Genomic DNA, 15,828 nt, shown 5'->3' on the forward strand with positions numbered 1-15,828 from the left:
GAGGGTGACAATATACAGCCTTGACATACTCCTTTTCCTATTTGGAACCAGTCTGTTGTTCTATGTCCAGTTCTAACTGTTGCTTCTTAACCTGCAGATAGATCTCTCAAGAGGCAGGTCAGGTGGTCTGGTATTCCCACTTCCTTCAGAATTTTCCACAGTTTGTTGTGTTCCACACAGTCAAAGCCTTTGGTATAGGCAATAAAGCAGAAGTAGATGTTTTTCTGGAACTCTTTTGCTTTTTTGATGATCCAGTGGATGTTGGTAATTTGATCTCTGGTTCCTCTGCCTTTTCTAAATGCAACTTGAACATTTGGAAGTTCACAGTTCACGTACTGTTGAAGCCTGGCTTGGAGAATTTTGAGCATTACTTTTCTAGCATGTGAGATGAGTGCAATTGTGTGGTAGTTTGAGCATTCCTTGGCATTGTCTTTCTTTGGGACTGGAATAAAAACTCACCTTTTCCCGTCCTGTGACCACTGCTGAGTTTTCCAAATTTGCTGGCATATTGAGTGCAGCACGTTCACAGCATCATCTTTTAGGATTTGAAATAGCCCAACTGGAATTCCATCACCTCCACTAGCTTTGTTCGTAGTGATGCTTCCTAAGGCCCACTTGACTTCTCATTCCAGGATGTCTGGCTCTAGATGAGTGATCACACCATCGTGATTATCTGGGTTGTGAAGATCTTTTTTGTATAGTTCTTCTGTGTATTCTTGCTACCTTTTCTTAATATCTTCTGCTTCTGTTAGGTCTGTACCATTTCTGTCCTTTATTGTGTCCATCTTTGAATGAAAACTTCCCTTGGTATCTCAGGTTTTCTTGAAGAAATCTCTAGTCTTTCCCATTCTGTTGTTTTCCTCTATTTCTTTGCATTGATCACTGAGGAAGGCTTTCTTATCTCTTTGTGCTAACCTTTATACATTATCTCATTTACAACTTACAATTATCCGCTTGTTTTAGGACTCTTATCTAAATTACCTGAATGTTAGAGGTTAGAGACTGGGATTCCACTATAAGCCCCTGCACTGATTTGTGTGACCTTGACCAAGGTCTTTAACCTTGCTGGAACTTATTTTCATATCTATAAAATGGGCATACCAATGGCTCTAAGTTAGAGGGTCACTGTGACGCTTAAACAACATAGTACATGAAATGTATGGTGCTTAATGCCTAGAACATGGAAAGGGCTCAATAAATGGTAAGTACCTTGTGTGTGTCGTTGAGAGTATTCATTTATGTCGACTCCTAGGTGGGGACGGGGTGGGGTGGGGAAGGACAGAGACACAGGTAAACGTGTGGCAGCCCCCCCGCGTGAGGACCCCTGTGTCTGTGTCCTAAGTGCTCGGACGGCGATACAGACAGCTCTGCTTCCATGGCGTGGACAGCCTACTTTGGAAGAACATAAAATTCATCCCAAGTTGGCAAATGACAGTCTGGGCAAAATCCAGTCCCCTGCCTGCTTTTGTAAATTGAGTTTTATTGCCCACATCCCTGCTCATTTGTTCTGTTAGCTTTTGGGGCTACAATGGCAGAGTTGAACAGTTAGGACACAGACCATGCAGCCTGAAAAACTGAAAATATTAATTGTTGGCCCTTGCCAGAAAAAGTTTGCTTTTCTGGAACTGATGACTAATATATTGAGAGGAGTATTAGGAAGAAATCAAAAAGTGTGATTGAGAGAATGCAAAAGAGGAACCATGAGCCATATTTACACAGGATTCACTGACCACAGAAAGGCTGTGAGTTCTACTCTAAGTACATCGTAAAGCCTTGGGAAGTTTTTATTTTACTGTTGTATTTGTACTCGTTTGGGGGTGTATGTGTATTATTTAGAAGAGGTGGCTACTTTTATTTTGAAATACAGCAACCATGCAAATGGAGTATATGACGTGCAACATACATTTTAACAGACTGCTATAAAATAAATACCATAGAGGTTAAGAAATAGAACGTCAGCACCCCAGAAGCCACCGCCCGCATTCTTATCCCATCACAGCCTCCTCCTGCCTCCTTCTCGTGTTATAATATCTCTCTTTACATTATTTTCCTGGTTTTCTATAGCCTCACTATCTAATTTTATAATCCTAGTTTAGTCCTACCTGGTTGTGAAGAATTCTATTGTCTTTGCATAAGCTACAACTTGGCAACTAAAATCCTAGGTTTATACCCTACAGAAATGTACTTATATGTATGTGTACCAGGAAACATATATAAGGTTTATAGCAGCTTCGTTTGCAACAGCCCCACACTGGAAACAACCCATGCTTCCATCCACATGAGAATCGATAACCGAATTATGATCCAGGCATATAGAATAATATATCGAAATGAAAACAAATGAACTACAATTATATACAACAATATGAATGAATCTTTAAAACCTAGCTATGAGCTTCAGAGATCAAACCAGTCAATCCTAAAGGAAATCAGCCCTGAATATTCATTGGGAGGACTGATGTTGAAGCTCCAATCCTCTGGCCACCTGATGTGAAGAGCTGACTCACTGGAAGAGACCCTGATGCTGGGAAAGATTGAGGGCAGGAGGAGTAGGGGGTGACAGAGGATGAGATGGTTGGATGGCATCACTGACTCAATGGACATGAATGTGAGCAAACTCCAGGAAACAGTGAAGGAAGGGAAGCCATGGGGTCACAAGGAATTGCACACAACTTAGCGACGGAACAACAAATGAGGTCTGGAGGGTTTGAAGCTGGGGAATGGAATAACACGATCCAATTTACATTTTAAAAGATTGCTGAGGATGCTGTATAGAAAACTGAGTCTCTGGGGAAAGTGCAGAAGTGACCTGCAAGGAGGCTTCTGCAGTATTCCATGGGCGGCACGTCAGCGGGTGGATTAGAGTCACGGCAGTGGGAAGTGGAGGGATGGGGGATGTATTCTGGAAGCGGAATGGATAGATTCACTGATGGACTGGATATAAGCGTAAGAGAGGGAGGCTGCACAGAACCACAGGTTTTAGCTTGGGTGATAGAGCTGTTTACTGACCTGGAGAAGGGTGGGAAGAGACACTGTTTGCAGAGTATGTTTAGGGCAGGCTGAGACATCTGTGAGATTCTTGTATAGACACGTCAAGTACGTGGTAGGGTAAGTGGTCAGTGTGGATGAAGATCACTAAACAATTCCAATTCCAAAGACAGGCTACCAAAGACAGGATTGACTCTGTTTGAGAATCGAGACTTCTGTCTCCGCCCATAAGTCTTTTCCTTTGGCTGGAAATTCTTTTAAATTCATGAACTATTCTTTGAGCTATAGGTACCTCTTGGTCATTATAAAGATGTTTACTGATTCACTATGTAGCCTAGGGCTGTCTCAGTGAGACAGGGTATAATGACTGGAACAGGGAGCACAGGAGGCGAATTTTCTTCATCTTGCCTGTTCTCAGAAACCTGTATACAACTATCCTCTCCTTGAGTCTCCTCTGTTAGGTTGCAGCTGTGCAAACACCTACTGAAGAGCTGTTTTGTTCCAGGCCCTGTACTAGGTTCTAGGGAGACAATAGAGACTAAGATTAGGTCTCTGCGTCTGGTATTTCATTTTGACTTTATTGCTGAGCGTGCTTGTTAAGTCACTTTAGGTGTGTCTGACTCTTTGCAACTCTATTGACCATAGCCTGCCAGGCTCCTCTGTCCATGGGATTCTCTAGGCAAGAATATTGGAGTGGGTTGCCATGCCAGAGTAGCATGTAATTATGTACCATCTGTTTGAAAGGTCAGTTGTAAGCAGATATCAGGCAAGAAGTTAGATGTTATGATTTTATAGGTATTTATAAAATGGTAAGATTTCAAGTAAAGGGCAGTCTCTGCATAGCAACCAGGACTCCCTTGGACCACCTGGAGGCAAACTAATCTTCAAGGCTTCTTTCCAGATCTGTAAAGCTAAAAACATGATAGTTTGAAGTATTTATTAGGATGACTAGGAGATCAGGATAGTCCAAAGCACTTGGTGAGAAGAGAGGCTGTAAGGCATCTCCCCCAATATCTGGCTTTGTGTTTCCCAAAATAATTTCTCCAACTTTTTTGAGTTTCAGATTGTGCCAAATGAAATTCTACTTTTTCTCCCCTGATTAAAAACACTTGGATATGTTTGCTGAAACTACTTGCCTTGAGTTCTTAAAATCCATTCTATGTTATGTTTATAGCTATTTTACGTGAATGTGAATCTTGGTCCTTTGCCAAGATGATCAGAGGACTATCTCTTGTAGTTTCATTGGGTCTTTAAAAAAGAATGATTATTACTTTGTGACAATTTTCAATTTGTTCCTTTTCCTAAGCACACATTTTTTTGAAGCTCAAAAAAAATTCAATTTTGGGTTCTAATGTAAGAACACAGCTCATGTTACTGCAGTTATGAAAGAGATGACCTAATGCCACCTATCAGATGTGTCTTCTTGTCCCACTCTGCCACTAACCTGGTTGGGAAAGTCACACAACATTCATTTGGGCTTTATTTCTCATGAGTATAATGAAGAGCTTGGGCTATAGAATACTGATCTGCTGTTTTAGTTCTTTGGAATTTGTGGTTTGCTTCCATTAGGCACTGAATTTGATACAAAAGCGAGCCAATTACGACTCTCTCATATTATCAGATGAAACATCAGTGCTTTATTATATCTCAAAGCTACACCTATCTGACAATTATTTTTCTTTTTTTAGACTTTTAAAAATGTTTTTATAAATAATGTATCCAAAGATTTTGACCCACCACACAAAGAAAGAATCTCATTCTTAAAATATATATATATATATATATATATATATATATATATATATATATATACACAGACACACAGATTTTTATATGAGTTTACATTCTGAGAGGCTCAAACCTGATATCAAGCCTTTAGATTTCTACTGCTTCAATTCCAAAGGACCAATTGATAGCAGTTTTAGTACACAAAACTTTTTTCCTGGTTCAGACAGATTTATTCTGCTTAATGAACCCCTTCTTTGCTCTTTGAGGGATCTGGAATCTGGTTTCCAGATTTTTGGATTTCCTTTAATAGGAAACTTCACAAAAACCTGGTAGGCTGTGGTATTCCTATCTGACAATTATTTCTAAGTGTACTTAGACTTTTAGCATTTTCTTTTAATATTTCAGTGTCTACATTTGATCCTGAAAGAGCTTCTGCAGTCTTATCTGAATTGTAACTAACTGGGAATTAAATAATTCTTCCGAGCAAGAGTTGTCTCACCCAGTTGTCTCAGAAACCTGTTCAGTGGAGTCCTATTTCACAGAGCTGCCTTTTGGGGTTTTACTTTCCATGGCTTCATTCCAGTTCTCATTATGTCCCATCTGCAGTTCTTTAGATTTATTGCTATAACCCAACCCACTAGAATTTTGCAAGCTAAAATAACATGATTATGCATTCTTAAAAATTGACAAAATACATTTTCTAGGAATTTGCAATGTAAAATCACTGCTGAATCAAAGCCCATGGTGACTCTTGGGAGCAGGACTCAAACTAGAAGACAACTTGAATCTTAATCTCCATTTTCTTCTTTTATTCCTCTCCCTCCTTTCCTTTCCTTCTTTCCCTTCTCTTTCTTCCCTCCCTCTTTCTTCTCTCCCCCAATTTAGTTTTTTCTTTCTTTTTAATGACAACCTGAATTGCAAAACTGAACACTCTAAGTGGTACTAGAATCAACATTAATTTTGCAGGTATATTAATTTTATATGCATGTAACATATATTCTGGGAAAGAAAAAAGTAGAGCATTAAGATGTCTGTGAATCAGTCTGGCCCTCCAAGTAGGTCTACCTACCCCTTACCCATGTAACATGTGGACTCATCACCTGCCTTAAACATCTTGCTTTATCTCTGCTGTGCTGACACGTCAACCTTTGTTCTTACTCTGTAACTTGGCTCCATTGTTTCCTTAGGCCATTCACTGACAACATTTAGCCTTGTTTTTCTGAGAAATTTTTTTGACAAATTAACCAACATTACTTTTTTTTTTTTTTAACTTAGACTAATTTCTCATCATGGACCAAGGAAAGAGGACAAAGAGAAAGCAAAAATTAAAAAGAAAGAGGGAGAAAAAGAGACTACTTTTGGCACAGTTCCCTTAATATTCACTTGATTTTTATAATTTAGATTATAATTGTATTTTCCCATGTTACAAACCCATTCTTCTTGAGAAAAACTGACAGCATATTTTGCTTATTATTTTTATTTGCTTTTAAAAGCTGTTGATATTCTTAGCACCTGGGATACCTGAAGATCTTACTAATTCTCACATAGAGAGATAGATTCACAATATGCTGTGGTTTCGTGGAAATAAACAGTTGTTTCCATTCAAAAGGGCTTAATGAAACCAGCAGCGCCAAGTCAGACTACAGTGGCAAAGCCCTGGCAAATCTATCCGACAAATGAGTCAGATGTAAATACTGTCATTGCAGTTGTAGGGTTCCTTTTCGAATTAAACTTTCAAAATGATTTGCTGTAGGATTTGGAGTAAAATAGAAATGCTAGCGCATGCAGCAGAGAATGATGCAAGTATGTGACAAACGGCTAATGTGGTTTACTGGACCTCATGGAGGCAAAATTTAGGGACATTAGCTGACAGTAATATTAATAGGACTCAATTAAGTATATATTATAACCTCAACAGTATTTTTATCCTCAATTATAGATTTTTAGTATCTTCTATGGACAACACAAGAGCCTTGATAGACTCTGCTTTGATCAGACTGTACCTCGAATATGGTGTCCAGCTCTGGCCACCTCCACTGGAGGTGGATACAGACACATTGAAATGTGCACAGGAGACTGACCGTGATGGTAAGGGAACGGGGGGTGGACGGGTGGGTGGGCGGGAAGTGACAGTAATATGACTGAAGGAAACAACATTGACAAGAAACATGAAAAGTGCTTCTAAATATCAGACGGATTTTACATGAATTGAGCCGGCTGTTGTTCTAAATAGCACCAAACTGATCAGAGCCTGAGTTACTGAGTTAAAGCCTGAATCAGTGACAGAGTGCTCCATAAAATGAAGAATGTTTAAAGCCAGTGTTGTTCACAGGAATAGGCAGACTGAGAACTGGGAAACTCACATGGAGGCATCTGGGAGAAGGATCTCCTAACAGAGGTAATTCTAGCACTAGGTGACGGTTGTTCAGATTGAATGACCTTTAACCAACCCCCTTTCAACATTAAATTCTACACATTATGAAGTCAAGAGCCATTTGCTTCCAGCAGCCCCTGGACACATGCAAGGGCTGAAAGATGGACAAAATGAGAATGAAAATTTGCTTGTTCATTTCAAGTTCCCAAGCTGATATAAATCTAAAAGAAATAATTCTCATTTCTAGTTAAACAGCTAAGTGAATTATCTTTAAGAGATGCAAAATTTCTTCTTTTTGGAAATTAGGGTTTTCCACATGTATAAGGTTGTTATATAGTCCATTCAAACTTGGCCTCTCATCAGTGCAGCTCTTTGGGGATATTCTGTTGGAAATTAGCACATTTTTAGGTCTTTGATTGTCATATTATATTTCATAACAATTTTGTTTGCAAATGTACTTTTTACATCACATTTTGTGTGTGTATGCATTTCTGTGAGACCATCATTTTTCTTTTTGCTTCTGCACATGAGAAATTACTCTGACAATGCTGCAAAAGAAAGCATTGAAATATAATATGACAGTAAGGCATATTACTCATAGAGTCGTAAAGATGATACAAATATTATCCATTAGGGGATTAACAGAAGTAAATATATAGTTGATGGTTTATAGAAAAAGAAAAATGATGAGTAAATGCCTTTAACACTTATCAAAACAACATTTACAAACAATTAGACAGGTACTTGCAAGTCCCTAAATTACCAAGTCCCTAAACTCTCAAGACATTAGCATTCCTAGGAGGGCAGGCACGATCACTAGGAAGCCCCTGGTCACCAAAAGAGCTAACATGACTTTGGATCAGGTAGGCTTTCCCACTACTTAGGTTTCCAATGAAAACTGGACAAACCAAAGAAGGAGCCAATAATTCCAATAAAGGTAACCTAGAGGCAAACAAAGAGCAGCTGCGCTAAGACGGATCCAAAAGGAAAAAACAACATGAGAGCTGACAAATGGAGAAGCAGAAAGACAGGACGTTGTTTGGGAGAGTCAAATGATGCAGGAGAGAAACATCAGTATATATTCTACTCTAAGTAAACATTTCAGTAAAATGCCAGCATCTGCCATCTTTATATTTATTCACTGTAAACATGTCAGTTTTCAATGAACAATAAAGACATAATTTCATTAATGTATCTACATACCATGACCTGCTTAAATGCACTAATTTTTAAGTGAGGCAGGAAAACAAAAAGGTTCTTTTAAGCACATGAAGAATAGGTATAATCATCTATATTTTGTCTCTTTCATGAAATCAAGATTAAAAATTTGTATTTTGAAAGCAAGTTTTTTCAGGTTGGCTTTTCATTATGAGTTCAAGATCAAAAGTAGCTTTCACTGCAAAGCTTAGAGTACATCCTAGAATGGGCTCATAAGCCTGTCCTCATAAACCTTCACTTACTTATGAAAAAAAATTTTAGATATAAACAGATTTTCTTTTTAGATTTTCAAATGTAAGCAATCAAAAGATCACTTTTCTACTTAATAGCAACAAATAGAAAGAAAGTAATCCTGATAAGTAGTGACAGTTGTATTTTCAAGCTGGAAAATGGGTTCAAGGGGAGGGCACTCAAAGAGACCAAAAGAAGACAGCGATATCAAATACATGTTGTTTAAATGATACATTAATTGATAATCACAAGATAAAATGAAAAGTTAGTAACTCAGGGAAGGGTTATAGTTAAAAGATAAGAAGTGGAAGATAAAGCTGGTAGTTAAATTTTATCACAATAAAAATTCACAAATACCTTCTTCAACATCTGAGATATACTCGCCATCACTGAGCATTTCAGGGGCGTTGGCTTTACGAACTGCACGATTTAAGTGAACAATGTAAGTGTGAAAAATGCATACTGTTGACACTACAACAAAACATGTTCATGCTTCTAAAAACATTTTTGCAATGAGTTTCCTTCAGGAAACAAATACACAGTCACTCTTTGTTACTACAGACTCAAAGGAGGTTTTCATACCTTCATCATCAGACATATCAAGAACTTCGTTCATAGTCTCTGGAACATTCATTTTGTGCTTCTCTATGACAGTCTAGTAACAAAAAAAAGCAGTCACTTTAGTATGAGGAAACAGCACATTTCACTGAGACTTCATTTCTTCCTAAATTAATCTATAGATTTACTGTGGGATTTATGTGTGGGATTGATGAATACCCCAAAGCTCCTGCATACAAAATAACATCATAAATATCCCTTAGTAGTACTGAGGTCCTCATCATACACATGGCAGGGAATGAATACAAGGTGAAAGAATCCTAGTGGCAAAGCACATCAGCTTAAAAGATTTAGGTCCTGAAAAAAGTTTTTTCAAAGGACATGAGAGAGACACTGCCTCTCTTAGTCTATTGCTACACTTTTTCATGGTCTGACGAAGCTGCCACCCCACCCCACTAAAAGTCCTAGCTGAAGATAAACCAGATGAAAGGCAAGAAATACGTCTTTGTCGCTTGTGCCAAGCCAGCCACTTCTTTTGTTTTTCCTCCTATGTCTATGTTTTAATTTCTAAAACAAAATATTAAGATTTTAATACATAACTTTTACAACTATGTGTCTGCAGAAAATATTTTAGAGACAATGCATTTGCGGAATAATTTGAACATCTACAAAATCTTAAAAATTGTATATTACAGAGCAAAGGCTTTGCTAAATTTTTACTTGCTCTTTGATAACTTTTACCTAGATTGTTTCTATCCAAAGGACACTAACAGTATTACTTGTTTGAAAATATGAATGACAATATGTTTTAGTTTTAGAAGGAGTCCTCTTTTAATCTGAGCAAATGAAAGACTGGTAGTGCAAGTCACGTTGAAATAAAGCATTACTTGGTATTTTTCCCAGCATATAACACTGTAATTGAACATTTTAAAGAAATGAGTATTTTGTATTAGAATGGTTTTAGATTTACACAAAAATTGTAAGGATAGTAGAGTTTTCACCCCATTTCCCTTATTATTAGCATATATTAGCATGGTACGTTTGTTGCAATTAATGAGTCAATATTGATTTATTATTATTAAAGTCTATATTTTATTCAGATTTCCTTAGTTTTTGCCAAATATCCTTTCTGATCTAGCATCTCATCCAGGATACCATGTTCCCTTTAGTTGTCAATCTCCTTAGGCTCCTATAGCTGTGACAGTTTCTCAGACTTTCCATATTTTTAATGACCTTGACAGTTTCAGGGTGAAGTGCTCAGGTATTCTGTAGAATGTCCCTAAACTGAGATTTTCTCATGTTCTTCTCATTGATTAGACTGGGGTTGCATGTTTTTGGGGAGGAACATCACCATGGTAAAATGCCATTTTCATCCTATTACCTGAAGGATATATACCATCAGCGTGATTTACCAGTGGTGGGTGATGCACTTGGTCATCAGGCTGCTGATCAGTTTTCTTCATCATAGAGTCACTCTACTTCCCTCACTCTGTCCTGTTTTCTCTGGAGGGAAGTTACTGTCCTCAGATATACTTCAGCACTGGGGAATCATGTTCTACCTCCTTGATGGTGAAGCATTTTCATCAATCATTTGGAATTCTTTTGACTGAGACATTTGTATTTTCTTCTCTAGGTATTCATTTATCTGTATCAGTAGGAATGCATAGATATATGTTTTATACTTTGCCTCTTACCTCAATTCTATTATATTTCTTTCCCTCAAATTGTTCCAGCTTTGACCGCTGGGAACTCTTTCAATGGATTCCTGTGTCCCTTTAATATTAATAGATCTCATCATTTTATACATATGTATTTATTTACTTATTTATATGGCAGTGTTTTGGGAGGAATCCTTTATGACACTACAAGAGGTTCCAGGCTCATCTTGTATATTTCCTGCCCCAGCTCTAGATTTTTCGTCACTTCTCCAAGGAGGCCTGGTTTCCTTTATCAGAGAATGCTATTAGAAACCAACATCTGAGTGATTGAAGTGCTCTGATGGGAAATTTTAAACAATGCAGTTTAAATAGCTTAATCCATATGTTTTGTATATCCAGTTCTAGTTACTCAGTTTCCTATTCAGCCATGACTTTAAACTCATTAACTAAAGTACCTGTCTCAGAATTTCCATATTAAACATGGCACTCCTATCAAAGATGCAGTCTTTTTCTTTTCTCTTTTGGCCAAGCTGCACCATATATGAGGTCTTAGTTCTGTACCAGGGATAGAACCCGTGCCCCCTGGCAGTGGGAGAGCAGAGTCGTGACCACTGGACCATCAGGGAAGTCCTGATGCAGTCTGATTTTTAAGGTTGCTGAAAAATTGATGTCTGCTTATGGGGACAGTGGCTGTTGGGGCTTCCACAGCTGACTGAACAAAGACCCGCCTGTGGTGGAGGCTGCTCTGTGTTTGCTTAGTTTAGGATCATAGACCCCCCCACCCTGAATTGCTACAGTTCTGTCTGAGCTGGATGTAACTGCAAAGGGAAGGCTGAGAAGGCGGTATCTCAGCTTGAAATAAAGCCTTGATACTGCAACACTGGACTCAGTCTCAGGGACTTGCGTGGACTCTTATAGCCACTGTGAAAGCTTCATTTGGTGGAGGCTCATTCACTTCACCAGGCAAATTGTACCTCCTGTTAGCATGAGTCCTTTCTTTTCTCTCTGGCAGAAAATCACCTACCAAGTCAGCTAATGATGCTGTGTGAGCAATGGTGTGACTACCGTGCACATTCTTTCACTAGGAACTGGAGCCCTAAAACACTTTTCTCTCAGTACGTTTCCTGAGGCTGTAACGTAACTGTCTTGGTCTGTAACTTTATCTTCTCCTAAAGCTCTTTGGACATCAAAGAAACATTTTGAACTTTCCTAATGGGTTTTCCAGGTGGTGCTAGTGGTAAAGAACCTGCCTGTAATGCAAGGGACATAAAAAAGATGCGGGTTCGATCCCTGGATTGGGAAGATGTCCTGGAGGAGGAAATGGCAACCCACTCCAGTGTTCTTGCCTGGAGAATCCCATGGACAGAGGAGCCTGGCGGGCTACAGTCCACGGGGTCACAAGAGTCAGACACGATTGAAGTGACTTAGCACGGCACAGCAATGGATGAGAAGGTCACTGACATTTAATTAAGTACGATTTCTATTTTGAACCATTATACCATTTTCAGTCCTTTAACACTGAAATAGAAGTTTCATGTATGTATTGCAGTGGCTTCAAATCTTTTAAGCATGGTGACGTCTGGCCATTGTTTAATACCTGTGCAACTCTCCTTCCCCACTCTAGAGAGAGTTACATGGCATATCTATAAAATTAAGGTTAATAAACATTATTATTTAAACTCTTGAGAATTTAATAATAGATTTTAAGATAATGAAATATCAAGAGTTCTATGAAAGAATAGGTGGGAATGTATTCAAACTGTCTTGAAGTTAGAAACGTGCCCTGGTTGCCAACCATTGCTCTAGTTGACCAAAGCGGCTGTTTCCTCTTTAGAAAATTATAGAATTTCTCTCTTGTGATCATCAGGCTGAACTTTTAGTTTTTAAAACCTGTATACAGCCAAATAACTCAACAGGCAGGAAGCTACAGAGTCCCTCGAGCGATGTTTTGTATGCAGCCCTGTGTATCCAGACTGAAGATGCGAACTATGCCTTCATGTGGAAGGTGGTCTTTGAGAAAAAGAAATTGAGATAATTCCAAGTGTTGCAGAGTCCTACACTGACATTTTATGGACTCAGACTGGGGCCTGTGTGTTGAGTCATGGAGTCAAGAATAACTCAAATAAGCCTCTGATATGGTGCAACACCTGGTCTTGATCCCAAAGTTACCAAATCCTAAAAGAGTTCAAAGACATCAGGTGAGGTTCAAAAGAGATGACCTGTCCTAGAGGCTGGCAGCTTGTAAAAATATATTTGATGCAATAAGGCCTCCCGGTGAAGATTTTAGTTTTAATGCAACACCTTACTGTTCTTCCTATTTAAACTCCAACAGGTGAATGGAAGAGGACCCAGCCTGGTGGGAAAAATCAGTTTGGATCCTATGGCTACTGTGTCTGTAACAAAAATATTTTCACCATAACAATGACAATGGATACATTGTCATTTGTGAGTTAAAAATATTTTAAAGAATCAACTTAGAGTTTTCATAGTTCTTACACTGCCAAAGAAAGGCTGTTAGAAAACATTTCCAACAAGAAAAACATTTCTGCCTTCATCTCATTAAAAATTTTTATATCAAATTTAACAAAGAAACACAGTGAGCTTTCTATGGAACTAAAAACTCGACAGCTTTTTGAAAGCTATAACTTTTTTAAAAGGTATTTTTAGTGTTTTTAATGAAACATCATTTAATTAAATGATTAATTTATGATGAGTGATATTTATTTAAATATCATTTCTAAATATCAGAAATGAGAGTTGTGCTTTGCTGACTGCCATCACTGAGGTAACAGCATCTGAAAACATGACTGGGTCTCTGAGTGGAGGGACAGGGTTCTTCTCCCCACAACCTGGGAAAACCTACAGTCCAAGAACTGGCTTGTAGGGCAAGGGGGTGGCAGGGGCCGGCGTCCACTACTCACAGTTGTGGTCACGGTTTCCTCGGTCACCACCTTCAGGGTGTCCACCACTGAGATGTAGCCAAGCCTCCGGGCGATGGCCAGGGCAGTGTTCCCGTTCTGGCAAGAGGGAAACGTGGGCTAGAAATTACAAGTCATTCCACGGCTATCAGCGCCTGTGTGCTTGCACGTTTCCTCTGTACAAACACAGGGCGAGTGTCTCACTGGTCCTCTCCCACTGACACACAAAATGCTGCTTCATTAAAGATATGCCTTGCACAGGAGCCGCCTAACCTGTTTCTACTCGTGCAGTAGAGGCTGGGTTGCTGTACATGGAATCTGAGAGGCTCTGTAATGTTCTCAGTAACCAAGGAAACAAACATGCACTTCTTCTCACATAGGTACTTCCTACTAGGCAGCAATGGTTTGTAGTGTTTTAAGTGGGAAACACTGATCACATCTCTCTCTATGGACAGCTCACCACAACACAGTTATTGTTCTTTTCCCTTCATTCTACTGAATGCTCTGCTTATGCCTACTAACGAAAGTTAAAAAGCAACCCTGATGCACAGTGAAACATGTTAAGAAGACAGGAGCAGCCCAGCCCGGCTCCCCCTCCCTTTCCCCAGCTGACCCTCTGCTCTTACCACAGTGAGTTCATTGGGGGAGGCGTTGTTTTGAAGCAACACATTGATTATATGGGTGTGTCCCTGTTGAGCTGCTTGGTGTAATGGTGTATACCCATTCTGTAAAAGGAAGATGGAAGAAAAGACTCTTAACTCCCTTCCATACAAGATTCAAGATCAATAACTTGGTAGACACAAAGGAGAAAGGAGTTTACCTTGGTTTTGGCGTTTACTTTTGCAGAATGCTGGAGCAGGAAGTTAACAATCTTGATGTTTCCATAGTGGCAGCCTACATGTAGCGGTGTGTATCCCATCTGTAATTATATATATATATATATATATATTTTTTTTTAAAGAAACATCTTTAGGATACTTTCAGTAATGGATATCCTAAATAGAAGCAAAAATGTTATTCAACCTTTCTTAAGGAGGCAGAGTTTTTTCCCCCCTGTATAAAAACAAGTGTCCTTGACAATTCTCAGAGCTAGTCTAAGGTATAAATAACAATACCACCTCACATGTAAATAGTTATTAAATGTCCCCAAGTGCTCTCTCTAACATTAGCTCATTTTATTCTCATAACAACTTTTCAAGATAGGACAAAAAGATGGAGCAACAGACAGCTTAGACAGATGTATCCAGTGGCTTCTTGTAAAGGGTCAGAAGAGTGCTCAATGGATAGACTGGACTAGCATTTATTCAATACTCTACTCTCTAGAAGCATAAAAAGAAGGCAGAAAAATAATGAACTGGCTAAATGATCATGAAGGCAGTAATGATGATCAGAATGCATGACAGAGCTAGGAAGGACAGAAACACAGAAGCAGGAGAGGCTGGTGTGAGTGAGTTCAGGAGATCTGAGATGTATGACTTTGATCTAGGAACAGATGCTCTAGTTAAGACTCCTGTCTACATAGCTAGAGCCCCACAGCTTGAAAACCACTCATTAGACAAAGCAATGGATTGTTTCCATTGCTCCAAATTAATATCCACTGACCCCTGAGGGGCTATAAGTTCTATCTATTAAAAAAACATGGGTCTCCCTGGTGGCTCAGTGGTAAAGAACCCACCTGCCAATGCAGGAGACATGGGTTCGATACCTGAGCCAGGAAGATCCCACCTGACACAGAGCAACTAAGCCCGAGTGTCACAGCTACTGAGCTTGTGCTCTAGAGCCAGTGAGCTACAGCTCCTGAGCCCACGCGCCACGACTACTGAAGCCCGTGTGCCGTAGAGCACGCGCTCTGCAGTAAGAGAAGCCACTGCAATGAGAAGCCCATGCACCACCTTCTAGTGGCCCCCGCTTGTCACAGCTAGAGAAACGCCCATGCAACAACAAAGGCTCAGTACAGCCCCAAATAAGTAAATAAACGATTGTTTTAAAAATGTGTCAGGTGTGCATACCTGCGTATGTATCTACACGCAAACACACACACACACACACACACACACACTCTAGATATTTTAAAATAAGGATATTCCAGGTCTTTTTTTCTTGGTGATCATATTGTAAGAGACTCCACCACACAATTCCAGTGTCTTTAACCAAC

At 39.2% G+C, this 15,828-nt stretch overlaps 1 protein-coding gene across 16 annotated transcripts in view; it reads right to left on the reverse strand.

The window, feature by feature from the left end:
- ANK3 (ankyrin 3) overlaps positions 1 to 15,828 on the reverse strand; it is a 755,525-nt gene that overhangs the window by 132,916 nt on the left and 606,781 nt on the right. For all 16 annotated transcript variants that reach the window (XM_060406459.1, XM_060406456.1, XM_060406452.1 and 13 more), the window contains 5 exons: positions 14,494 to 14,592; positions 14,300 to 14,398; positions 13,677 to 13,772; positions 9,122 to 9,194; positions 8,897 to 8,959 (listed from right to left, as the gene is read on the reverse strand). In XM_060406459.1, the coding sequence (XP_060262442.1) occupies positions 8,897 to 8,959; positions 9,122 to 9,194; positions 13,677 to 13,772; positions 14,300 to 14,398; positions 14,494 to 14,592 (430 nt within the window). The remainder of the gene's footprint in view (positions 1 to 8,896; positions 8,960 to 9,121; positions 9,195 to 13,676; positions 13,773 to 14,299; positions 14,399 to 14,493; positions 14,593 to 15,828) is intronic.

The sequence above is a fragment of the Ovis aries genome, chromosome 25 (assembly GCF_016772045.2).
Source record: "Ovis aries strain OAR_USU_Benz2616 breed Rambouillet chromosome 25, ARS-UI_Ramb_v3.0, whole genome shotgun sequence".
NCBI lineage: Eukaryota > Metazoa > Chordata > Mammalia > Artiodactyla > Bovidae > Ovis > Ovis aries.